The sequence below is a fragment of the Brachyhypopomus gauderio genome, chromosome 11, assembly GCF_052324685.1.
Source record: "Brachyhypopomus gauderio isolate BG-103 chromosome 11, BGAUD_0.2, whole genome shotgun sequence".
Classification (NCBI taxonomy): Eukaryota; Metazoa; Chordata; class Actinopteri; order Gymnotiformes; family Hypopomidae; genus Brachyhypopomus; species Brachyhypopomus gauderio.
The window spans coordinates 14823527-14851273 of NC_135221.1; the positions used below are offsets into that span (position 1 = coordinate 14823527).

The 27747-nt window shown below is 46.9% G+C and overlaps 1 protein-coding gene across 1 annotated transcript; it reads right to left on the minus strand.

Annotated features, from left to right (window-relative positions):
• Positions 1 to 572: 572 nt before the first annotated feature.
• On the minus strand, positions 573 to 27723 carry znrf1 (zinc and ring finger 1). The gene is made up of 5 exons (XM_077022252.1): positions 26692 to 27723; positions 9594 to 9689; positions 2470 to 2575; positions 1544 to 1635; positions 573 to 1341 (listed from the first exon to the last, which is right to left on the minus strand). Exons 1-4 carry the CDS (start codon positions 27074 to 27076, stop codon positions 1578 to 1580), a joined length of 645 nt encoding a protein of 214 aa, XP_076878367.1. The 5' UTR covers positions 27077 to 27723; the 3' UTR covers positions 573 to 1341; positions 1544 to 1577.
• Between the last annotated feature and the right edge of the window lie 24 nt (positions 27724 to 27747).

Sequence of the window (27747 nt, forward strand, 5' to 3'; positions counted from 1 at the left end):
TTGTGAATTTTGTTACAGGTCTGTAAAGACACTAAAAGAAAAGGATGATTGTATCTTGTAATATTTTCACACCAGTCTGGATTTTTTATATTCAATTATCAACCAACAGTAACTTTCTAGTCATGGCTGGGCCAGGATCAATAGAAAGCATGAAATGGGCCACAAACCCACACGCACGCACGTACATGCACACGCACACACACACACACACACACACACACACACACACGCGAGTGCGCACACATATACACACACACATTCAAAACCCTTGGTACACACAGAGTAAACACTCAAGGCCTTTACAAGGACATTGTTCTGAATTATATGGTTAGTTATTTGGAATGACCGTTAGGTTTGCAGATAAAAAAACAAGTATGTGAAAGTGCCTAGGAGTGTTTTGTTTTTGACTCGAGGAGGTAAAAGACATCTACTGTAAACTGTAAACATTTGAAAGACAGACCCAAAAACACCGTTTTGTCCTCTGACTTCCCAATCCTACACAATATACACACAAACACAGATATTTTCACCCCATTGTGGAACACTCGACCACCACTCTCTCATTCTCTGTCTCACACACACACACACACACACACACACACACACACACACACACATACAGCGTCACTGAAATGGTCACTACCTCAACAGACAAGAAAGTAATAAACTTACATTCACTACAACGCCTCATCCACACAAAGTATCCCACTCTCAACACACTTTGACATCCTGCTTAAGTAATTACACCCACGACTACTTTCCCCCAGACCATGAATGTTTCAACATCTAATCCCAACTCCACCCTGTGTCACTCCTCCAAACTCCACCCCCTGCTACGCCTCTAAATAAAGACAACATAAAGAACAAGCAAGGCCAATCTAATCAGCATACTCTTGTTGGCGGGACAGGGACTGCCATTGGATTGGATGGTGTGCATGGCCCTACCCCTTCCTGTTTCTGTTATTGGCATCCTTGAGCCCTTCATCTGTTTAGCCTAATTCCTCTTCTTCCTCTTCAACAGAAAGACTAGTTGAACACAAGGGTGTGCGCAGTGGGGCCAAACTCCAGGGCTGGAAAGTATAACTGAGAAGTAAGTATCTAGGGTCGTAGAAATCCAGGGCCGTCTGTTAAACGTAGGGGGCAGATAGCAGTCGCTAGCTAGTGTAGCAGGCAGGGGGATTCTGAGATAAGTGTGGAAGTGACAATGTTGGCTCGACGACATATTGTTTTATTTGGTTCCGTTTCAAGATCTCCATCGGTTTGATCAAATCACTAAATAGGATGATTGTTTTATTTGGTTATTTCAGCGTCCAGATGCCAGATTTAGGTCCATAAAGTGCCCTGAAAAAGAGACAGAATTAAAGTTCATGATATCCAGAAAAAGTTTCATTTATTTGTGTCTCTAAATGTATCCTACTTTTGTTTCCTTTACTATGACTAATGTCCAGAGCATTAATAAGCAAAACAAAATCTATATCAAACTGTGTGTGTGTGTGTGTGTGTGTGTGAGAGAGAGAGAGAGAGAGAGAGAGAGAGTGCTTACCTTTTAATCAGCCATAGTATAGAGTGAAAGAAGGTCAGTCTGAAGGATGCTCTGGGCAGGAACGGTTGATCTCGAACCATGAGTCTATACAGCTACAGAGACACAGAGCACAGGTGAGGTTTCAGGTGTGTTCTGTGATGTCTGCCAGGCTTACTGGAGGGACAGGTGCTGCAGCTCATCACGCTGGTTTGTCTCAACGTGAAAATATCAGGTCTCTTAACATCTCATATCTAATAATATGTAATGTAAGTGCTACAGAAAATGTTTTGTTGAGGCAACATATTTGGAATATACAGTCAGTTTCTCTCTAAATCAAGAAATCGAAACACCTTCAATTAGCTATAAGCTGACAAGATTGGTTCTTTGTTTTTCATATAGTTGTACCCACGTACATACGAAAGGCAAAACCAGGAATTAATTCAGAAGCATTTTGCACATAGCCAAACACTCAACATTTCATCCCCTGACTCAAGATGTCAGTGTTCCTGACATGGGCACAGTAATGCTGAGTCACTGGAGTCCTTTTCCATTGATTAGAGGCCGAAAGCCCAAAAGCAACTCTGAGTGAACAAGCTTTCTAAGAGACAGTGATCCCAAAATAGAAGTGAGAGAGGAGGCACTGTAAACACGCCATTGTTTCCCACACAGGCTGCCACAAGCACACGGTAGATGTAAAAGGCTTCAAGTCTGACTCTGCTTGGCCTAATTTTGACAACTGAACCTTTCGGTAGACAATCACAACATCATGACTGGAATGCCTGTGAATGCCAATTCTCTTTATGATGTAACAATGGCATTTACTAAATTCTAATGATATTCTACAACACTAGGAATTCTAGAACCATACATTATTTGTGGTCAATATTTTGGGGTATACAGAATTTAGTAGGAGAAAATCAGAAAATGTGCTTTGTTGTACTGTGTACCTTTTGTGATAGATACAGAGGCACGGCAGTCTGGCGATGGTGTCTCCCTGCTGCAGCTCTTCCAGACAGATCACACACTCCCCAGCATCTCTTGCCAACACATCATCTACACACACACCAAAATATAACACATTAGCTGCAACAACACTATGCACGTCAATGTACTGAACATAAAATTACACCCTCTGTAAGATAACTCTGTATACTTGTCAGTTAATTAACCAGCTTATGCAGTTTACAACACAGAAACATGCCCATTTAAAACTTTGACTTTGCATCAGGACCCATGTGCCAGGCTGAGATATGGACCTAATCTTAGTCCCCTGGCAGACTTACAGCTAGAGGAGACTACAGCATAGATTGAAGGTTGAAGTGTAAAGAAGCTCTTTGTGATAAAAGACCTTGCAGACGTGGTTTATTTCTGCCCTGTTTATAAGCTCAAAGGCAAAGCAGTCAAAGCGAACAAAGCTTCAAATACCATCTGCACATTTACTATGTTCAATATGTGTTCAAAGCAAGTTCGCTGGTTTCGTATACAAAACAACAAGTAGAAATATTAATTATGTCTTCACTGAGAGCTTCTGTGGTAACTCCACCTACAGTCTAAGGAATAACCAAGTCTTATGGCTGTGTAAGTTAACTTCAATTGAAACAGATTAGCAAAGAGCATTCAGTGTTGACCAAAAGCCTTTTGTAGTGATGTTTGCCACAGCTGAGCTGGTTTTGCTATTCTCTTAATTTCATAGCTAACAGCTTTAATAACTTTAACTGAGCTAGAAGATGGCTTAACACAGTTTGAGAAATCATATAAACATATAAGGTATGTGTACTTGTAGTCATTTTATTTTGAGACACGAATTTGTGTAGGGGATTAAAAAAATTTAAATTAAAGGTTCTCTAGCCTGTCTGTCCCCTCCATGTTGTCTACCCTGTCTGTCTGTCTGCCCCCTTCATGTTGACTGCCCCATCTGTCTGTCTCCATGTTGTCAGTCACTTTAGCCACATCATGTTATTTACGTGTTGGTGCGGTGCCTCCCAGACTCCGCCCATTGTCCCGCCCCTTAGCCATGTGCTTTTGTTTTTGTTTTCTTTTCTGCCCATTGTCCTGCCCCTCACCTGTTTGGTGTTCTGTTCCCCTCCCCTGATTAATCTAGTTCAGCTGTTTCTCTCTTGTGTTTGTGTGTGTGTCTGTACATTCATGCGTGCATGCGTGTGTGTGTGTGTGCATGCATGTGTGCGCGCTTGTGTGTTTTCTGATTCGTTCTCTGTGTGAACTGGTTTTTTTTTTCAGTTTTTGTGTATAGTGCTTAGTGTTTTTTCTAGTTTCATTCTTTCTATCATTCCTTCTTTGTGTCAGTTTTTCTTTCTACCTCCATCCTCAGATATATAAATAAATAAGACCTTTTTGCACATGCGTCCTGCTTCCTCATGTGAGGTACCAGTCCTGATGTCATAATAACACAACAACATTTACCACCATTATTTAAGCAACATCAGCAGTCCTGTTCTTTGGCTGAAATGCACTGTGGTCCATGTTAATTAAAAAAAGAGCCGAACCAAGTATGTGGTGGCAGCAGGGGGCACAGTTGAGCGAAGTCATGGGAAATGTAGTCACTTTGTGTGCACTGTTCCTTCAGTGGCGGTGTGGAGCTGTAGCAGAGATGAGTGTATGAGTGAATAAGGGCATGTGTTCATGTGTCTTAGAGCAAAACAGCTGTCAGAACAGGAAATGCAAGCCCGCTCATGTTTAGCCAGCTCAATGGACAAAGAGAAAAAGACACGGATAGAAAGAGAGAGAGAAAGAGACAGGGAGAGAGACACACACAGAGGGAAAATGCAGATGTTTTGCTGGCCTAAAGCTTTTGTTTCCAGGAAACGGGTTTTTTGTTTGTATGGACAGGAAACGCATACCACACCATATTCTTTTTTAGAATACACCACTTCCCACGGAAACACCTGTGTGTTTGTGTGTGTGAAGATAAATACTGACACAGGTATGATGAACTATGCTGTTAAGCTACCACATATTGCTGGACCTTTATATGAAAGGTCATATGAAATCCAAATTTGTCCGTTAATTCACTAGCTAATACTGAGTGATGTCGGCAGCACCTCCTCAAATGCTCCCAACAAAACAGCTGGTAATTGCAGAGATCAGACTTATCCTGCGTTACCTCAGATATGCTCTGAAAAGAAACCCTGAGCATCTGTTTTGCTTTCATCTGCGACGCCATTATATCCTAGGAGCTTTGTGAAGAGTGTCACAGCATTGTGTGTTTAGAAGCTGCGGTAGAGCTGTTGTGAGAAAAGACAGAGAAGGATGGAGTGGGAGAGGAAGCTGAATGAAGGGAGAGATGGACAGAGCTGGACTGAAAGGAAAAAAGAGGGGGATGAGGTAAGAGAACAAGTGGGAAAAAGGGAGGGCAATGAATGGAAAGGGGGCTGGATGAGGAAGAGGGCAGCTCTGACCCGTTGAGGCATGACCTTCACAAGGCCTCTGAACACACACTGATCCTTTACACACTGAACACACTCTGAACACACACTGACACACATCTGCCCCTGTGTTTCTGAACACACACAGACACACTTTCCCCTGTTTCTGAATACAAACATACACACTATCCTACTCTGGACTTCACTCTACTGTGTTCTGGAGGACAGGAAGAGTGTGTGTGTGTGTGTGTGTCCATGTTCCACTTCTCTATTAAGCCTTCACAGTAATGAACTTCCGCACCGAGACAGCTACACACAGACACACACACACATGCACACAGATGGACACACACATATACACAGATAGATTCTGGCCAGGCACAGATCAAATAGTCATCTCCATAGAGAGCCTCCTCTTACAGTGCAGTTTAGACTAGGGCTAGGCTAAAAACAGGAATCAGAAGAAGGCTTTTGTCTAGCATGCAAACTTAAAGAAAGCAGGTGTGTGTGTGTGTGTGTGTGTGTGTGTGTGTGTAGGTGGGTGGTTGATCTCTGGTCGTACCCTGAAAAGCCCACATGAGCTGACTAGTGTACTGAATATTTTTTAAGACACATCTCTGCATGATATTTTAATACCTGAAGTTAAATTTAGCCTTTGGTCAGGTAGAATAGAAGTGTGTGTGTGTGTGTGTGTGTGTGTGAGAGAGAGAGAGAGAGAGTGTGAGAGAGAGAGAAAGAGAGTTGATCAGAGTAAAGGTAGGGAGGGACAGTGTGTAGCACTGTAGGTCATTTTGAATTTTTTTGACCAGTGTAACAACTAAATCTAAATCTATAATATAATAAATTTGATATTAAATAGATTTTACTGAGACATTACTTGGGTGCAGAGGGTACAGTTAGAGTCAAACAGGAAGTTTCACACAGTAGAGGTGTATGTAGTGTATATTTACTTTTGTAGTGCATGTATTAATATACTACATGTTGTCTTTAGTAGTGTATTTTATGCACACACTTTATTTTCAAATTTGGTATATCCTTAGATGTGTGTTATATTTATACAAAGGGTTATGTACTGTTATCTTTTTACATATATTTCTAACTTTTGTACATAATGGGTGAGATGCAGCAGTATATGGTTTATGTGAGTGTACTGGGATACATCAGTACACTGTGTACCTGCTTTATTAGAGAGACCTGCCCTTTCAGGACTGGAGCTTCCCTGTATGGAAATCAGACACATTAGGTGAGCCGGTTTCCGTGGATACACAGTAGAATGGTAAACTCAAGCTATCTGAGTGGATGAGGCATGCTAATTGTCGGTGCTGGATTAGCTGGGGCCAGGGTAAACAACCCATCAGCGAAAGGGTCAGAGGAGGACGTTAAGAACCATTCTGAAGGACAGGCAGCGCGGTTAAGAGACCTGCATTAAGAGACCTGCATTAAGAGACCCGATTACGACACTGCTCCTCTCACCGACATGTCCGAACGCACACCTCATCACTCCTGAACACCATCAGGCTATGGCAGCAGACGACCAAGTGCCACTGTTGTGTAAGGGGGACAGAAAAGTGCGCAGAAGAGCACGAAGATCGGATCACTGAGCAGTGGAGAATCATAGCTGGGTCAGATGAGTCCAGATCTGTTCCTCCGTGCTTATGGAGGGTCAGGCTCATCCTTTCCTTCCTGTCGGGTGTCACCAGTTCAGGCTGGTGGAGACGGACTGAAGGGGTGGGAAGTGTATTCCTGGCACACCCTGGGTCCTGTGATACCCGTGGATGGATGGATGGACAGTAGGGTTTATCTCAGCTTTGTGGCCAGCCAATTGTAGCCCTGCAAGGCAGCTGTTTACCCTGTGGTAGAAGGACGCTTACAGCAGGACAGTGCACCAGGCCACAGGGGTCGTGTAGTCGTGGGCTGGTTCCAGGAACAGTCCCCAGATCTTAATCCCATAGAGTATCTCTGAGACGATGTAGAACCACCTGTCAGTACTTCCATTTAGTTATCGCTGCAGTTCTGAAGGCCAAAGGAGGTCCAATGTGCTAGATGGGTGTCTCTAGATGGGCGTGTCTAGATGGGTGTCTCTAGATGGGCGTGTCTAGATGTGTGTCTCTAGATGGGCGTGTCTAGATGGGTGTCTCTAGATGGGCGTGTCTAGATGTGTGTCTCTAGATGGGCGTGTCTAGATGTGTGTCTCTAGATGGGCGTGTCTAGATGTGTGTCTCTAGATGGGTGGCTCTAGAAGGTTGTCTCCAGATGTATATTTCTAGAAGGGTGTCTCCATATGGGTGCTTGTAAATGGGTGGCTCTAATGAAGTGTACAATCATTCATCCATCCATCCATTCATCCATTTACTGTACATTCGCTTTTCCGGGTCCAAGTTGCGGGGGCGGTAGCCTAACCAAAGAGGCCCAGGTTTCCCTCTCCCAAGCCACCTCTCCCAGCTCTTCTGGGGGGATACCGAGGAATGTCCTGACTCTTTCCAAGGGTCTCCTCCCACTTTGACATGCCATTCAGTGTATGGATTTATGAAATCTCCAAAACATTGACAACAAGGTCCAAATCAATCTACTAATAGTATATATAGGTGACCAAGCGATTTGATTTAATTTAATTTATTTATTTGTTGTTTGTTTTGAACACATTAGCTCTTAAATATACTTATTCATCTAAAATTCCAACATCTCTAATTCAGCCACCTTAAACTATGACTCGCACAGTTAGATCTTCACCACAGTTAGATCTCCATCAGATCTGAAGTCACCAAAGGTATCAAGCACAAACCATTTTAATATAATTTTTATGTGTGATGTAATATAGCTTTATTATTACATCATCATTAACTCTAATTTTGGATTCTCAGCAAACCAGAGCCTGTATGTGGTGCGGGTGGGTTTGTCCTCCTTTGACCCCGTCTCTGGTCTGCCTGTATGTGGTGCGGGTGGGTTTGTCCTCCTTTGACCCCGTCTCTGGTCTGCCTGTATGTGGTGCGTGTGGGTTTGTCCTCCTTTGACCCCGTCTCTGGTCTGCCTGTATGTGGTGCGGGTGGGTTTGTCCTCCTTTGACCCCGTCTCTGGTCTGCCTGTATGTGGTGCGTGTGGGTTTGTCCTCCTTTGACCCCGTCTCTGGTCTGCCTGTATGTGGTGCGTATGGGTTTGTCCTCCTTTGACCCTGTCTCTGGTCTGCTCTCTGGACTGAGGCACAGGTGTGATTGACATGGCAGGATGATGGCACTGATTACAGCAGCAATATGGACACAAGCACAGAAATACGGGTCCTAGAGGCCTAGCGTCCCAAATCCCAGAGTCGTGTGTCTTAGTGTCCTAGGTCCTAGAGTCCTGGGTCCTAGAGTGCTGTGCCCTAGAGTCCTGGGTCCTGGTGGTAGGGAACTGGTCTTGTGACCTGAGGGTCGTAGGTTCGATTCCCAGACCTGAGACCATGACTGAGGTGCCCTTGAGCAAGGCATCTAACCCCAACTGCTCCTTGGGTGCCGGGCTAGGGCTGCCCACCGCTCTGGGCACGTGTGATCCACAGCCCCCTAGTAATCACTAGTGTGTGTGTGTGTGTGTTCTAACTGCACAGATGGGTTAAAAACGGACGACAAATTTCGATTGCAGTAAAAAAATCACAATTGACAAAAAATATGGCACATAGGTGAAGTGGGAGAAGACTTCCTAATGCATATCTGATTTCTTTGTTTTCTTACTGCAGTTTCCATCTGCATTAATTTTCATTTGCCATTTCTTTGACATACTTTCTCTCTCTCTCTGTCTCTCTTTGACACGCTCTCTTTCCCTCGTTGTCTCTCTCACTGTCTCATCTCTCTTCTTTCTGTTTTTGTCCCTGTACATTTTTTCTCTCTATCTCTGACTTGTGTCTTTCTGTCTTACCCTTCTGTCTCTCTTTTCCATTCTCTCTCTCTCTCTCTCTCTCTCTCTCTCTCTCTCTCTCTCGCCAGGCAGGGCTCAAAATTACTCTGGTCATAAAAATGTGTGTGTGTGTGTGTGTGTGTGTGTGTGTGTGTGTGTGTGTGTGTGTGTGACATGCTGCAGGTATCCTCTAGTTAACTATGATGTTTGCAGCTGTCCTCTGGAACAGCCCTCAGTCAGGTAGTGCTGTGAGTCAGCCAGGCCCAGGTGACTGTGGCCTGCCAGTCATACCTACACCACTTCCACTCAAGCACCTTTATCCATGGCATGCTCTACCTGTACTGCTCTAAGCCAGTTTTATGCCCTGCTTCAGCCTCAGACACCTGGGTCACATGTTCTAAGGTTCAGATGTACTGACGAAATAATGAAAACATGTTCTGGATGAGGGTCGTCAAGTCATTAGTAACATACAGGAAACAATGGCTCTGTAATGTTTGTGTGTGTGTGTGTGTGTGTGTGTGTGTGTGTGTGTGTGTGTGTGTGTGTGTGTGTGTGTGTGTGTGCGCAAAGCAAAAGAGCAAGTGAAATGAGAAATGAGAATGAGAAAAGGTATAGCGGGAACCAATGACTGAGAGAGAGAGGGAAGGAGACAGGTGGCCATTCAGAACTCCCAGGCAAAGGCATGACTCATCACAGAGGAGAGTCAGTACTCAGAACCAGAGGAGAGTCAGTACTCAGAACCAGAGGAAAGACAGACAGACAAACACACTGCCATTCCAGAAGTAAACTTGGATAGAGCAACGAGCAGAGATGTGGCTTACCATTGTAGGAGAGGCGGGGCTTACTCAGACACATGATGAAATGAACTTCCATTTCATTGGATGCCACCGACTTGGAGCATACAGGACACTTGAAGCCTGCACAAGGGGAGAACCAGTGTAAGATGGAGCCAATCACAAAGCATCTAATGAGGAACATAGCCAGAAAATACAGATCACACCTGTCAATCACAACTTGTGGCCAACAAAAAGGGTTTTAACAACCCATAACCTCCACTGCACACTGAAACACAGGAAACTAAACTGGCTTTATTCCTCTGAGCTGTCTCCTCCGAGCTGTCTCTGAGCTCTGTCCTCTGAGCTGTCTCCTCTGAGCTGTCTCTGAGCTCTGTCCTCTGAGCTGTCTCCTCCGAGCTGTCTCTGAGCTCTGTCCTCTGAGCTGTCTCCTCCGAGCTGTCTACGTTGAGGTCTGTCCTCTGAGCTGTATGATCTGATTTGAACCATGCCAGCTGCATTCGTTGGAAAGGCACATTGACGACAGTGGCAGTCAACAGGAGAATAAAAAATACAATGCCAAGAATCTCGATAAAAAGCTGGCACTGAGGAGATGCTACAGGAAGGAGCTCCATTTCAGTCTGTGCTGCTGGTCTGCAGAGTGGATGGCTGGAGAGATAACAGCTGTATTTCCAGAGAGCTTGCAGGAGAATTAATATCGTGTGGTGGGTATCAGTAAAAAAGTCCTGGTTGTCAGTAAAAAAAGAGACATTACACCAGGTGGGTGAAAAACAACAAAATGACAGAACCAACATGTCCTCATCTCACTGGTATAAATTTGGCATTGACTGGGAATGTAGTGAGTGTGAAGTTCATGCAGGTAGGGGAGGTCGAAGTTTGGTATAAGTGGTATAAGTAAGCTAGTTGTCACTCGGTTGTACTTTTAAATTAGGGAATCCGTATTAAATCACACACGTACACGCACACACACACACACACACACACACACACACACACACACACACACACACACACACACACACACACACACACAGTTTATTTACAAGGGACTACAATGTGTCTTGTCACACAGGTGTGGGACCTGCTAATGAGGCTAGCCAATCCAACATGAATAGAAACTGTCCTCAGATCAGCAGCAGAGGGCAGCATTACGCAATGGGCAATACCAGGCCATCAGTGACAGCACAGAGAGGAAGATTTGCAGAAAGAGTCATTCAGGCATTTATCCTCACTGCTATCCCCAGGAAAGGCTTGCTCTGCCCTTCACACACACACACACACACACACACACACACACACACACACACACATAATACGTGCCATGCTAGTAACGTCACCCACAGACTGGCATCCAGACACACCCAGAACCGCCTGTACTGTTAGCTGACCCAGTGCAGTAATCCACTGGCCGTGTGACACACACAAACACACGCACATACACACTGAGTTTAGTGGGCAGGTCAGTCTCCACACTGGTCTGCAGAGACCTCAACTTGAACATAATCGCTGAGACACAAGACTTGTCAGGCTTGTATGAATTTTCACTTTAAAAATCTTCTTTCGTCTTAATATAGGACATTAAAACAACATGTGAGAAATAATAGTAATGGTTAGTAATAATGCTGCCAAAATCAGCAGCAGTGGTTATGTTAGAGGCAACAAACAAACAAAAGGCTTCAACTACCTCCCCGGTGGCTTTTAAAGCTAAAAATACGTCTGCCATTACACCACTCAGCTCCCGTGTCCAGGGCAGCAAATCCCTGAGTGCCACGGCCAAAAGAGACGAGGTGCTGTGAGGAAGAGGAGAGAGGAGGGAGGAAGAGCACACTTTGAGGAAGAGAGGCCGATCTTCTCCGGGCCGAGCAGCCGGCCGCTGGAGACACTGCGGCACTGAACAGACACGCGCTGCTGTAGTGGCCAGACGAGATGGTTAAGCATGACAAAGCAGTTCTGGAGAAATCTCACTAAATCTCACTAGGCTCATGGTCAGGGACTCTGCCTATATGACAATGACTTTAGTCATTTTACTAACCCTGTTATTCAGGGGAGAGAGAGATGGAGAGAGAGAGAGGGAGGGAGAGAGAGAGGGGGGGAGAGAGGGGGGGAGAGAGGGAGGGAGATCTGTGGTAGAAGAGTGTTGGGACACTAGCAGGGTGAGTGAGAAGAGTACAGAGTGGATCCCCTGCAGCAGGAGAGGCTGAGCAGGTCTGTCCATGCCTGAGTCTGGACCTGCAAAAGATCTGAACCCCAACGCTTCTCCCACTCCACTCCACACTGCCCCCTCCTGGTCTGGCTGCCGATCCACTCTAAGAGGCTGTGACGACTAGCACGCATTCCCCTGTCTGCTATTTCTGGTGGATCTCTGGAGACACAACGCACAGGGGGAAGTGAGGAAGATAGGAGAGGAGGTTTGAGCAGAGTGAAATGTGTGGTGGTGCATTCTGGGAAAACACGTGACATGTGCTGCAGGAGAAAGCCAAAAACACAGAAAGAGAAAAGGCAGAAAATGAGAGATGGATGAGGAGAAAGAGAGAGACAAGGGAGAGGGAGAGAAAGAGATGGAAAGAGAGTGAGAGAAGGGAAAGAGAGAGGGGAGTGGGAGAGAAATAGGAGTGAGAGAGAGGGAGAGAGATGAGAGAGAGACCATCCTTTAATAATGTCAGTGTACTTAGCAGAAGCAGAGTGTGGAGCAGTTCCTCTGCAGCAGAGAGACTTCCTCCACCAGAACCAACAAGCAGCCAATTACACATCAAACTTACTTCAAAAATACATCTGTGTGTGTGTGTTTGTGTGTGTGTGACCTTCACTAACCATCTCACAGCAGACACCGCCAATAGTTCAAGACACTGCTGGGCTGTTTTGTTCTCTAAAACATCAGCATGAATATTTAAAAAGCATGCACAGTTCAGTCTGCCCTCACTTATACTTCAGTAAACAGGACTGGTGTTATGGTTAAGCGTGCAAACTCAGTGTGTGTGTGTGTGTGTGTGTGTGTGTGTGTGTGTGTGTGTGTGTGTATGGCTACATGATTGAAAACATTAAAAAACGAATGATGTGCAAACATCTAGCAGATGATGAAAACGTCCTCTAAAACACTAGCAGATCCAAAAGTGAGTAAAAGTTTGATCACATTTCTTTACAGCAAAGGTTGAAAAAGTGTTACAAATATGCCACATCATTAAATGTGTGTGTGTGTGTGTGTGTGAGAATGTAAGGAGACAGTGGGTGTGTGTGTGTGTGTGTGTATGTGTGTGTGTGTGTGTGTGTGTGTGTGTGTGTGTATGTGTGTGTGTGTGTGTGTGTGTATGTGTGTGTGTGTGTGTGTGTGTGATTGACCTTCACACCTGTCATCTTAAGGGCCACACTGGGGTGCCTGTAGATCAGACATGTGTGTTGATGATGCGGAGGCTCACTCTGAGGGTCTGATTCTGAAACGAGATCAGACTCTGCTTCATGGACCGCCCCGTCCCTCCTGCAGATGTGTTTGTTGACCATATCAGATGGAGTGTGTAAGCTTAACTCTCAGCCCAGTGCACATGAGAATCAGACCTGTCCCCCTAGCTAGTTTGGTACAGCTCCCCCTGAGAAGGAGGCGTATACACTTTACTCACAGTCATCTATAGAACAATGGAAGTGTCTAAAAGCCCAGACAGGGAACAGAGAAGGCGTGTGATGGAGAATCACGCTCGACCCTTATGAAACTGCAACAACATGTTTACATCCTGTGAAGGTCGATGTGTGTGTCTGCTTTCGTTCACCTTTCTGGAGGGAGGAATAGAGCTGACTGCTCCGTGAAGCTGCGTGAACGCTAACGCTGCTGTGGCTAAGAACATCTCACATGCACACAGCAATACTGCAGCTGTGGGTGGAAGGGTTTCTGGGTGGATTTAGGCCAGACGGTCTTCTATATCAGATCCCTCTTCTCCAGCAGACACCCTATTTGTCGTTGTTCTGTTGTTCTGTTTGTCGTTGCTCGTTGTTTAGTTTCTCTCCGTTGATCAGTGTCATGTTAGCGTGTTACTGGGTCACATTCATGTCAAAGCAAATACCTCAAATTTAATTCGGTGAACAAATTGCATCATACCACACCTACCAGCTAACCGCAGAACGTCAGCACTCTATAAAGTCAGTAATGTGTAAGAGAGTCAGTTTGCATGTTTGCAACGGTGTGAAAATACCAAACAGAAAGCAGCATCAATGGCAGTTGTGAGTGGTCAGTGGTCAGTGTCAATTCTCAGTAGTCAGTACATCCTTTCAAAGAGTAGGAAATACAGCATCAAAGCATCAAACTGGATTGTAGTCATCAAATGAACCAGTTAATATTCTACTGAGTGGATCCACTACATGGAAGTGGCCATGTTTAAAGTAGATTTACAGTAATATAAAATATCTGAAACATCCAGGCCACTAAGTGTCAGTAAAATGGCTGTTTCACGAAGAAATATCATTGACTTATGCAAATATGACTTATTGCTGCTTTAAAGCACCACTGTTGCCACCATAGAGGTGATGCATTAAAGGCTACCTCATCCAGAAATGCTAACATGGCTAAGAATGAATGAAAACTAATGAGGAACAGCTAAAGTTAAATCATTTGCATGATGAAATCATGCGTAGTCTCCTACTACATGTCATGATTAGCAATCAATGCATTTTGGATGAAATATTTCTTTAAAAATACTAGCTAATGTCCTGGCATCTCAGTGTAAAAAAAGTAATGAGGGATTATTACTGCACTCCTTAAAAAAAAACAAAAACAAAAACGACACTATGGAAACCACATTTAGAGCCATTAACAATGCAAAGCCTCAAATCCTGTTTTGTGTTCTGCAGTGTGAAGAATGCTTTAACAGAGGTACAGAACCACCAACGCTCTCACTTGGGTTGGCTCTCAGATCTTAAGTTCTTTAGCCAGTTTAATTCAGATTTTGCTACTGTACACAATGATATATGCATGTGCATGTCAGTTCAGGTGCAGTGTAAACAAAAGACCTTGAGCAGCTCTCTCCTCCACAGGCATTCACAACAGCCTCTGGGGAAACCTGGAGGAGCTCTGCTTGCTAGGACTGCCCAGGGTGGACGGGCTCTCCTGAGCTGACACACAGAGCTCACTCTTCCTCTCAGCCCACGCCACGTCCAGCCCGTCCGGCGTAACTCTGGGCCCCAGAGCTAGGGTCCAGCTCCTTCCATTCCCTTCAATTCAATTTCACACTGTGCAATTCAGCTGCAGAGCTGAAATTCGACCTGTAGCCTTTATCTGACATTCTGACATTCACTAATACATTTTAAAGCAGATTTCCTTAAATCAGGTTGACTAATTGGACACATGGCTTGGACAGCATTTACCACAGGAGCATCACTAGTAGAATGCAAAATAGCCCTACACTGGCATTTACACAGGCACCTACACCTGGATCTACACAGGCACCTACACTGGCACCTATACTGACATCTACACTGGCACCTACACTGGCACCTATACAGGCACCGACACAGGCACTTACACTGGCACCTACACAGCCATCTACACAGGCACCTACACTGGCACCTATACTGACATCTACACTGGCACCTACACTGGCACCTATACAGGCACCGACACAGGCACTTACACTGGCACCTACACAGCCATCTACACAGGGACCTACACTGGCACCTATACTGACATCTACACTGGCATTTACACCTGGATCTACACAGGCACCTACACAGGGACCTACACAGGCATCTACACTGGTACCTAGACAGCCATCTACACAAGCAGCTACACTGCCATCTATACAGGCACCTAGACTGGCACCTACACAGGCATCTACACTGGCACTATATCTACATCTACACCTAATTGGGCACAGCCTGCATAGTCCCATAACACCACTGGGGTCTCAGGGCGTCACCTGGGAATGGCAAGTGTTTCACAGACCGCAGTTGGCCGCATGACCCAGAGGCTAGGTACAGAGGCTAGATACAGAGACTAGATACAGAGGCGAGAGACAGAGGCGAGGGACAGAGGCCAGGGACAGAGGCTAGGGACAGAAGCGAGGGACAGAGGCCAGGGACAGAGGCCAGGGACAGAGGCCAGGGACAGAGGCTAGGGACAGAGGTGAGGGACAGAAGCGAGGGACAGAGGCGAGGGACAGAAGCGAGGGACAGAGGCGAGGGACAGAGGCGAGGGACAGAGGCGAGGGACAGAAGCGAGGGACAGAGGCGAGGGACAGAAGCGAGGGACAGAGGCCAGGGACAGAGGCCAGGGACAGAGGCGAGGGACAGAAGCGAGGGACAGAGGCGAGGGACAGAGGCTAGGGACAGAAGCGAGGGACAGAGGCGAGGGACAGAGGCGAGGGACAGAAGCGAGGGACAGAGGCGAGGGACAGAGGCGAGGGACAGAAGCGAGGGACAGAGGCGAGGGACAGAGGCGAGGGACAGAGGCGAGGGACAGAAGCGAGGGACAGAGGCGAGGGACAGAGGCCAGGGACAGAGGCGAGGGACAGAAGCGAGGGACAGAGGCGAGGGACAGAGGCTAGGGACAGAAGCGAGGGACAGAGGCGAGGGACAGAGGCTAGGGACAACTGCTTGCTCAACATCTGGCTGCTCGTGCACTCAGCAAGAGCGCTGGTCAAGAGTTGAGCTTTACTCTCTGACCTGACTTCACTCTCAGTACACAAACCTGCCGTATCGGATCTCCTCTCAGACCGCACGTCTGCACATGAATGTTGTGTCAAGTCTACGGTCAGACGTGATAACAGATATGTTTTTACTTGCTCAGTGTGAGTAATTAATTAAGAGAGTGTGAAACTTGTGAGAGTGTAAGACTTGTGAGAGTGTGAGAATGGTAAGAGTTGTGAGAGTGTGAAACTTGTGAGAGTGTGAGAGTTGTGAGAGTGTGAAACGTGTGAGTTGTGAGAGTGGTGAGAATGTGAGACTTGTGATAGTGTGAGAATGGTAAGAGTTGTGAGAGTGTGAGGGTGTGAGAGTGGTGAGAGTGTGAGGGTGTGAGGGTGTGAGAGTGGTGAGAGTGTGAGGGTGTGAGAGTGGTGAGAGTTGTGAGAGTGTGAGGGTGTGAGAGTGGTGAGAGTTGTGAGAGTGTGAGGGTGTGAGAGTGTGAGAGTGTGAGGGTGTGAGAGTGGTGAGAGTGGTGAGAGTGTGAGGGTGTGAGAGTGTGAGAGTGTGAGGGTGTGAGAGTGTGAGAGTGTGAGAGTGGTGAGAGTGTGAGAGTGTGAGGGTGTGAGAGTGGTGAGAGTGTGAGAGTGTGAGGGTGTGAGAGTGGTGAGAGTGTGAGAGTGTGAGGGTGTGAGAGTGGTGAGAGTGAGAGTGTGAGGGTGTGAGAGTGGTGAGAGTGTGAGAGTGTGAGGGTGTGAGAGTGGTGAGAGTGTGAGAGTGTGAGAGTGGTGAGAGTGTGAGGGTGTGAGAGTGGTGAGAGTGTGAGGGTGTGAGAGTGGTGAGAGTGTGAGAGTGTGAGGGTGTGAGAGTGGTGAGAGTGTGAGGGTGTGAGAGTGGTGAGAGTGAGAGTGTGAGGGTGTGAGAGTGGTGAGAGTGTGAGGGTGTGAGAGTGTGAGGGTGTGAGAGTGGTGAGAGTGTGAGAGTGTGAGGGTGTGAGAGTGTGAGAGTGTGAGAGTGTGAGGGTGTGAGAGTGGTGAGAGTGAGAGTGTGAGGGTGTGAGAGTGGTGAGAGTGTGAGAGTGTGAGGGTGTGAGAGTGTGAGAGTGTGAGGGTGTGAGAGTGGTGAGAGTGAGAGTGTGAGGGTGTGAGAGTGGTGAGAGTGTGAGGGTGTGAGAGTGTGAGGGTGTGAGAGTGGTGAGAGTGTGAGAGTGTGAGGGTGTGAGAGTGTGAGAGTGTGAGAGTGTGAGGGTGTGAGAGTGGTGAGAGTGAGAGTGTGAGGGTGTGAGAGTGGTGAGAGTGTGAGAGTGTGAGGGTGTGAGAGTGGTGAGAGTGAGAGTGTGAGGGTGTGAGAGTGGTGAGAGTGTGAGAGTGTGAGGGTGTGAGAGTGGTGAGAGTTGTGAGAGTGTGAGGGTGTGAGAGTGGTGAGAGTGAGAGTGTGAGGGTGTGAGAGTGGTGAGAGTGTGAGAGTGTGAGGGTGTGAGAGTGGTGAGAGTTGTGAGAGTGTGAGGGTGTGAGAGTGGTGAGAGTGGTGAGAGTGTGAGAGTGTGAGGGTGTGAGAGTGGTGAGAGTGTGAGAGTGAGGGTGTGAGAGTGGTGAGAGTTGTGAGAGTGACAATAGTTTGGGTGAAAGCTCTTCCGCTGTTCCCATTTTTTCCATGCAGTCCATTTCTGTGAGGAACAGACGTGAGGAGCAGGATGAGCTCTCCTCAGCCTTCAGGTGGCTTTGCGCTGCTTGTAAGCCTTTTCATTTCTTTGGATCTGATGCCCAGTTCAAGCGTAGCCCTATTACTGCACTTCTAAGGAAGTCTCATCACAAAAGGCCCTTTTTTTCAGTAACAAGGTTCTGGGTCGAACTGTATGATGAAATCCCACCATGGCGCCAGGAGACACTGCGGGACTCACCTGCTTGTTTCTACGTGCGTGTGAAGCATTTTGAAAGGGAGAAGAGGCCATCAGATAAGACCAAAGAGGGGAAGGAAGTGATGGAGCTTGAAACAGACCAGATTGTGTCCAGGTCGCAGTCCACACACACAGCTTAGATATATGGGTGTTCATAATGGATCTCAATGCAGTGTCTGTCCTCGGAGCATTCACACACTACAGTGCACACTGGTGGGAGAAGACATGGCAGACCCGACCAAAGAGACGAGCAGCAGCGATGTGGGTCCACCCCGTCACCACCACACTGATGGTATTGACCCGTCCTTCCCCTGAGCAGCTTGAGAGAATCTGTGCTCCGCGACCAAACCAAAATGGCTGAACCCACACAGGGGAGTTTGCAGACAGCCATGAGACATAATCGATAGTGAGCCGCACGGCCTGGTGAAGATCAAGGTGGCTTCCCCATGACTGTGCTCCTCTGCACATTAATTCACCAACTGGGCTGTTTGTGCAAAAAAAAAATATTGACAATAACCCGAAGCTTTGAAGATTCCGTTTACCCCACCAAATTGCTACATGGGAAGTGAGGGGTGGAGTGGGGTTGTGAGGCAGGGGGAGTTGGGGGTGCAGGTGGGGTGGAGGTGTTGGAGGTTGGTGTGGAGGTGGGGTGGAGGTGTTGGAGATGGGGTTGAGGGTGGAGGTGTTGGAGGTTGGTATGGAGGTGGGGGTGGAAGTGTTAGAGGTTGGTGTGGAGGTGTGGGTGGAGGTGTTGGAGATGGGGAGGAGGTGGGGTGGGGAGGTGTTGGAGATGGGGGCATCTAAATGAAGTGCAGTTATAAATGTCTATACGCCATAAAGCTCTGGCTAATGAAATAGCATTAGAAATCACAGACTGTGGCATTAACCGTCGACATTCATAACAACAGCAGTTGCAGCAGCTTGTGGTAATAACTGTATGAATTATTAAAGTGTTGTAGTCTGAATGTGATGACATAAGAAAGTCCGTTGTCTGTCTGACTGGCTCACACCACTGACTGAATCAAGCCCAGCCTGCTGGACTGAGTGAATGACAGCATAGCAATGAAATGACAGTGCTCTGCTGATGGTCACCTTCAAAGATCTCACAGCAGCGCTACAGAAAGTAGAACTACTTCGTGAAGACAGAACATGACTCAGCATTTTAAAAAACCTACACATAAAAGCAGAATCTGAAAGAGGCTGGTTAATTCCAAACTTAAGAGATTTGCAACAACAAAACAGAAGCAGAAATATTATTCCAAACACAACAGGAAGATATTAAGAGAGCTTTTTTGAGTTCTGAAACATTTGAAATTTTGTCAGGTGCAAGGTGGCTCTGTGGGGCGTGTCCCAGTGCCAGTACCCCGCGTGGCAGTCTGATACACCCCCCGAAATCAGATGCCACCAGGTCAGCTAATGCAGGTCAGCTGGTTGTATCTGCCAGGAGACAATACACTCTGGACTGGTAATGTTGTTTGGGTGTGCTGATTCTGATCAGTTTTGGTAATAAAGATCACACTGGGGACATTTACTAAAACTGGACTCAGAAACAAAACTGATCATCCTCCCACAAATGCTGTTCCAAGCTCAGATTTAAGTTCTTCTATGCATAAAACATCACATATAACATCTCTCTCTCTCTCTCTCTCACACACACACACACACACACACACACACACACACACATACATCACATCACAAATATACACAGGGAACAAGCAGTTAAACCTCTTTGGGTGGATGGCTTAGAAACTGCTGACACAAAATTCCTCCTAAATTCATTCACACTTATTTTCCAAAGGACTTCCCAATGTGATTCTGTACGTGTGATCAGTATGGATGAAGTGGCAGTCATTTCGGAAACCAACTGAAACGGTGTGCTTCTCTGTCCAATGCAGGGGTGAGAGGTTTGGAACTGCTAATGGGTCAGTCAGACAAAAGACCCCAGTAATGATTAGGCTGATTTAGATTGTTAAAGGTCCTGCAGTTTCATAATTAAAGGCTTTTTTGTGATTCTTTTCACTTCTAGTTGACCATGATATTTTTAAGGGCTTTCAGAATGTAAAAACATGAAAACTTTCAGTACTCTCCATTGGCTGTAGATAGATAGATAGATAGATAGATAGAAGAGAGAGAGAGAGAGAGAGAGAAAGAGAGAGAGAGAGTACTGCAGTTCACTGGTGTGTAGCGTGTGGTGGATCTAGTTGTCTGGGCCTGCCCTGGGGCCGCCCACCCGGGCGACCTGCTTGTGTCTCGTGTGAAGCAGCACCTCAGTGCTCCTAGGTGTCCTGTTCAAGAGCAGACATGTCGGGAACATGTCGGGAACATTCCCCTCTCTCTAACCGCAGGCGCTTCCAGGGAGCTGCCAGGGAGCTACTAGTGTAGACGTGGTGTGTTATTTGTCTCGGTATTACATGCTGTGCTGTTTTGAGAGAATACACTATGTGTAATTGTCTTAGTATGTAATAGAAAAGATATGAAGACAAAATTGTATCAACTTAGCACAAAAATGGATTGATGTGTGGGTGTGAGTGTATACAAAAGAGATCTGAGACATTAAGACATACAGAGAAGAATACTGTAACATGACATGAGTCATGACAGTGGTGTTTGTGTGATGTGATGTGTGTGTCAGGTTGTATGTGTTGGTGTGTGTGTCAGGTTGTGTGTGCTGGTGATTGTGTTTGAGAGTGTTGATCACAGAGCCTCACGTCATCATCACCCACCTCCACCGTTTGGCAGATTGAGACATACACGTTGACCCAAACATCACACTCAACTCTAACAAAGTCTCTCTCCTTCTCAACTTTAACACAGTCTTTCACTCTCCTTTTCAACTCTAACACAGTCTCTCTCTCTCCATCTCAACTCTAACACAGTCTCTCTCTCTCCATCTCAGCTCCAACCCAGTCTCTCTCTCCATCTCAACTCTAAAACAGTCTCTCTTCGTCTCAACTCTAACCCAGTCTCTCTCTCTCCGTCTCAACACTAACACAGTCTCTCTCTCTCCATCTCAACTCTAACACAGTCTCTCTCTCCTTCTCAACTCGCAGCAACTCTTTACCTTCAGCCGGAAAAGAACAGCTGTTTCCATGGCAACAGCAGAATGAGCGAGAGGTAATGACATAGCGAGGAAAAGAGGGGTGTGTGTCTGTGTGTGCACTTGTGAGCGAGCAATGTGTGTGTCTGTGTGTGAGTATGTCTGTGCCTGTGTATGTGTTGACAGGGGAAGGACTAGGAAACAGAAGCACACACTCCCTGTTTGTGTTCCCTAAACTTTTCTGATAAAACATGATAAAAGATGTCGCTTTTCTATTGCCGTTAGGAGTGGGACCTGTTCCCACATGCCCAGGAGAGGAGGGTTATTGGGTGGGGCACCAAGAAGTGAGGGGGCATCCGAACCATGGAGGGGCACCTTTTCCCGGAGAACAGCATGGCACAGCCACGGGTCTGTAGCTGGCCCTGGGCATGGAACCACAAGTTCCTTGCCTCTGCTCCATGGCAACATGGCCGGGCTCAGTTGATTGGCTGGTTGCTTGTAGTGGTGATGGTGGAGTCTAGCAGCTGTCACTCGCACAAGCATAGCCTAGAAACCCGTCACACAGGAAATGGAATAGAAGGGAGGGAAGTGGCCACTTCCTCCCTCTGACCGTCTCTCTGTTTTTTATAGAGTATTGAGTCTATAATGGTATTGTTAACTGTGTAAGGGTACTGTGGGGTGAGTAAGAGTAAACTGGAATGTGTAAGGGTGATGTGAAGTGTTTGGGGTAGTTTGGAATGTGTAAGGGTGTGTATAAGGGTAGGACAGAGTGTATATTACTGATGAGAATAAGTGTGATTGAGGGAGTATAGAGGAATTGAGTGTGTAAGGGTGATTTGGGGTGTATTGGGGTAGTCTGGGGAGTGTAAGGATGATATGGAGTGTATTCGTGTTGTCTGAGGTGTGCAAGGGTGATGTAGAGTATATTGGGGTAGTCTGGCATGTGTAAGGATGGTATGGAGTGTATGTTGTCTAGAGTGTGTAAGGGTGATGTGGGGTGTATTGGTGTAGTGTGGGGTGTGTAAGTGTAATATGGTGTGTTTTGGTGTTGTCTGGGGTGTGTAAGGGTGATGTTGAATGTATTGGTGTAGTCTGGGGTGTGTAAGTGTGATGAGGAGTGTATTGGTGTAGTCTGGAGTGTGTAAGGGTGATGTGGAGTATATTGGTGTAGTCTGGCGTGTGTAAGGGTGATGTGGAGTGTATGGGTGTAGTCTGGCGTGTGTAAGGGTGATGTGGAGTGTATGGGTGTAGTCTGGGGTGTGTAAGGGTGATGTTGAGTGTATTGGTGTAGTCTGGGGTGTGTAAAGGTGATGTGGAGTGTACTGGTGTAGTCTGGGGTGTGTAAGGGTGATGTGGAGTGTATTGGTGTAGTCTGGGGTGTGTAAAGGTGATGTGGAGTGTACTGGTGTAGTCTGGGGTGTGTAAGGGTGATGTGGAGTGTATTGGTGTAGTCTGGGGTGTGTAAGGGTGATGTGGAGTATATTGGTGTTGTCTGGGGTGTGTAAGGGTGATGTGGAGTGTATGGGTGTAGTCTGGGGTGTGTAAGGGTGATGTGGAGTATATTGGTGTAGTCTGGCGTGTGTAAGGGTGATGTGGAGTGTATGGGTGTAGTCTGGCGTGTGTAAGGGTGATGTGGAGTGTATGGGTGTAGTCTGGGGTGTGTAAGGGTGATGTGGAGTATATTGGTGTAGTCTGTGGTGTATAAGTGTGATGTGGAGTGTATTGGTGTAGTCTGGGTGTGTAAGGTTGATGTGGAGTGTATTGGTGTAGTCTGGGGGGTGTAATAGTGATGTGGAGTGTATTGGTGTAGTCTGGGGTGTGTAAGGGTGAAATGGAGTGTATTGGTGTTGTCTGTGGTGTGTAAGGGTGATGTGGAGTGTATTGGTGTAGTCTGGGTGTGTAAGGGTGATATGGAGTGTATTGGTGTAGTCTGGGGTGTGTAAGGGTGATATGGAGTGTATTTATGTTGTCTGTGGTGTGTAAGGGTGATGTGGAGTGTATTGGTGTAGTCTGGGGTGTGTAAGGGTGATATGGAATGTATTGGTGTTGTCTATGGTGTGTAAGGGTGATGTGGAGTGTATTGGTGTAGTCTGGGGGTGTGTAAGGGTGATATGGAGTGTATTGGTGTTGTCTGTGGTGTGTAAGGGTGATATGGAGTGTATTGGTGTTGTCTGGGGTGTGTAAGTGTGATGTGGAGCTTATTGGTGTAGTCTGGGTGTGTAAGGTTGATGTGGAGTGTATTGGTGTTGTCTGTGGTGTGTAAGGGTGATGTGGAGTGTATTGGTGTAGTCTGGGGTGTGCAAGGGTGATGTGGAGTGTATTGGTGTTGTCTGGAGTGTGTAAGGGTGATATTGAGTGTATTGATGTTGTGTGGGGTGTGTAAGGGTGATGTGGAGTATATTGGTGTAGTCTGGGGTGTGTAAGGGTGATGTGGAGTGTATTGGTGTAGTCTGGGGTGTGTAAGGGTGATGTGGAGTGTATGGGTGTAGTCTGGGGTGTGTAAAGGTGATGTGGAGTGTACTGGTGTAGTCTGGGGTGTGTAAGGGTGATATGGAGTGTATTGGTGTAGTCTGGGGTGTGTAAGGGTGATGTGGAGTATATTGGTGTTGTCTGAGGTGTGTAAGGGTGATGTGGAGTGTATGGGTGTAGTCTGGGGTGTGTAAAGGTGATGTGGAGTGTACTGGTGTAGTCTGGGGTGTGTAAGGGTGATGTGGAGTGTATTGGTGTAGTCTGGGGTGTGTAAGGGTGATGTTGAGTGTATTGGTGTAGTCTGGGGTGTGTAAAGGTGATGTGGAGTGTACTGGTGTAGTCTGGGGTGTGTAAGGGTGATGTGGAGTGTATTGGTGTAGTCTGGGGTGTGTAAGGGTGATGTGGAGTATATTGGTGTTGTCTGGGGTGTGTAAGGGTGATGTGGAGTGTATGGGTGTAGTCTGGGGTGTGTAAGGGTGATGTGGAGTATATTGGTGTAGTCTGGCGTGTGTAAGAGTGATGTGGAGTGTATGGGTGTAGTCTGGGTGTGTAAGGGTGATGTGGAGTGTATGGGTGTAGTCTGGGGTGTGTAAGGGTGATGTGGAGTATATTGGTGTAGTCTGGCATGTGTAAGGGTGATATGGAGTGTATTGGTGTAGTCTGGGGTGTGTAAGGGTGATGTGGAGTATATTGGTGTAGTCTGGCGTGTGTAAGGGTGATGTGGAGTGTATGGGTGTAGTCTGGCGTGTGTAAGGGTGATGTGGAGTGTATGGGTGTAGTCTGGGGTGTGTAAGGGTTGCTGTCTGGCTGCTTCAGGCTGCAAGCAAATGTGCATCTTGAGAACATGACAAGCGACAGGGTTGTCACGGCAACAACCACTCTCATTCAGTCCTACCATGCAGAGCCATTGTGTGCGTGTGTGTACAGACGTCATGCGAGTCTCCTGAACTATTTGTGTATTTTTACATGTAAGTAAAAAGGCTGAGTGTTCTTATGTATGCTGAGTTTCTCAGCATATCACTATTCACAATTTCTAATCACTATTCACAATCAGTAATCTTTATTTTATAAGTGTGAGTGTGTATATTAATGTGTGTAAACACTTTACATAGTTTTAAAGAACTAAAGGAAAGAAAAGAGAAGACAACCAGAGACAGAGACAGAAAAAAACCAAAGGACTAAAGGACTAATGCTAAAGGACTAATGCTAAAGGACTAATACTAAAGGACTAATGCTAATGCTGCCTGTGCATGTGCCTCAGAGGTGGAAGCTCGACTCCTAGAGCATGGGAGCATTGTTCTGATAGGTGAACGATTACTCTGGTCTATCACACAAGAGTAAATACTTTGCTAACACGTGAGCGACAGTATTTAGCTCTTTTTGACATGGCTGCAGCAGGCCTTCACTAAATGAAAGATTCAGACCGCAACTGCTTAAAGGCTTCTGAGTAGAACTAAATATATAGAATCTCAAATGACAGTTCTGATCATATTTGCAAACCACAAGCCAGCAACAGTCTGAACTGACACTGACGAGTCTGAAACACATGACCACAGGTCATTATTAGGCACAGTGAAAGTGTAGCACACAATGCTCTGGGTGCATCTTCTCATGGTTCACTCAAACCAACCCTATTCCCTAGAAGCCTGAGCCAAATGACTTACTGCTGCATGGGGTGTGATCAGTAAGAACTCTGATCAGAGACAGTGCACTTGAATCATACTGGTTCACTGCTGGAATCATCTCCCCGTCTGAAACATTACTAGCGAGGGACGCAGGGTGGGGAGCTGTCGAGGAGGAGGAGGAGGTGACAACCAGGCATGAGGAAGGAGGCAGAGCCCTCGCTGGAAGTCACATCTGCAGCCCAGTGATATACCGACGCCATCGACTGAGCTTTACCAAGGATGGCCAGCAGTGGGAGAGTGTTTACAGGAGAAATGACGCCACGGACGGGGAAACACACAGCAGACCCTCTCTGCACGCACGACCACCCCAACCAAACAGCAAGACAACATACACAATGTTTTGAAATATGACATGTTTGGGGAATAAATAAGCAAAAAAAAAACCCCACCCCCTTATATTGGTTTGACTTCCAAGCACGAAATGCCTTATAAGACCTTCAGCACAGTAAGGCTACGGTGTCCAGTTAGGCATAATGTCATAAATTCTACACAGAATGAAAAATACAGGTAAAGTATAAGGGGCATGCTGTGTAACCTGCTCTAGATTCATTATCAACATATGGACATGTTGATATCTGTTCTGATATGCCAAGCACCCAGCTGAAACTCTGTGGTTTAACAGAGATCCAGAACAAATGTGCATTGACCACACAAATGCAAAATGAAGGTCAAACAATAAGAAATCATTCTACCATCTTAGAGTTTAGATCTAATGTAGGAGAATATGTTCAGATGAGGTCACGTGTTTGTCAGTCCGTGAGGAAATTGTGAGGTTTAAGTAAATCCATTTTATGGTCCACTGGCTGCCACTTATTGATCATCGGAGCCCTTTGTTTTAGAAAATATACCTGTAGCTTAGACAGCTCTAGCAGGAGAATCTCTCATTTCTAGTTCTAATGTTTGTACACTTCATGTGATGTGGTTCCAGCAACTGTGCTAAATCTGCTATAAACCGAGAGGAGCATGACCCTCGGTAAAGCGCGGTAGAAAAACAAAGTCAAAGATGTTGACATCTGGCTTGGCTCTCTCCGGAGACCTCATCTTAGGGTTTGCTAACGAGCACCGAGAGACCTTGTGGCGTCAGCGCGTGCAGCTCAGGCCCGGACAAGCCCAGTCACATAACATACTGCCATCTGAAGTAAGAGGATGATAACGGAGCTGCCTGACCCCCTCCCTCCCTAATCATAGGCGGTGTATACGGGTCTAATAGGCCAATTGTCCCATCTAGATTCGGTATCCAGGCTTATTAACGTCACATTCCTCAATAAGACGCTTTAGACGTTGCGCACTAGCGGGTCAGGCGGTACCGTGCCACCCCCTCCAGCAACACACACGTACCCACACACTCCACATACGTGGACCGCACGGGAAAGTTTGACGTTCAAAAGCACTCGAGTTAATAACATCAGTGGCGATTTAACGGTTGGCACTTACCGCTATGGGCGCTAAACCATCGCGGTGCAATGTGGAGAGGCAAGGTGTCCGCCAACGACCCACGGGAGCCCAGGTAAAGCATACCGTCCGTGTGGTGTCCGCTGCCCATTTCCCGGTAGCTGTTACCATGAGCTGAATCCGAGCCAGAACCCCCTCCGGCTCTGTCCGAGTCTGTTCCTCGAGGGGTGTAAAACCCGAACGGCACCGGGGCGTTGTGGTCTATGCCCATTCCTGCCACGGAACTCACCGAGCGGCTACGCAAACCCATGGTGCCGCCGGGTCGGTAGTGCCCGAAATGGGCTGAGGGTGGTACCGCGCTGTCATCTGTCGAGACACCGGCGAAAGCACCCCGGGGCCGCCCCGCCGTGCTCTGTTTGCCCCCCATCCAAAGCAGCCGTGAAAATGGGTGGGGGTGTGGTGGAAAAAGGGGGGGCTCCGCCGTTAGTCGAGAGCCGTCGCTCGTCTGGACCCCCGAACCGCCGGTCTGCGGTTATTTTCGAGCTTCCTTAACCAACGACAAAACAAGCGCTAAAAAAAATCCGGGTTGTCAAGTGTGAGTGAAACAGCTGTGTGTGTGTAGGAGACGCGACAGCGCATTTCCCTGGTCGGATCATGGGCGACCTAAATGTCTCAATTCACATCCACCGAGAAGATAACAACAGCAAGGAGAAAAACAGAGGATGAAACCCCCCCAAAGCACGACTGGATCCGATTTAATGAAACAGAAAACACGCAAGTAGGTTAACCGACAGGATGAGGCGTCTAAAATCACAACAGAACCGATGACAGGCTCACGGCGCAACGTCGGGTCCACAGCAGCCTTACAACCGAAACCTGTTCTCATTTCAAGACGAGCAGCTTGTGAAATTAGCCATGACACCTGTGGCTGTCTGTCGGTCAGGCTGCGTGTCCGTCGGCGTTATGGCCCGGTCCGCTTGGTCTCCGCCAGCGCGGAGATTCGGGTCAGTGTCTGCCGTTCCCCTGCACTCGCGAGTCTGTGCGGCTCGCTCGCACGCACGCACGCTCGCTCGCTGCTGCTTGGAGACAATGGAAGCG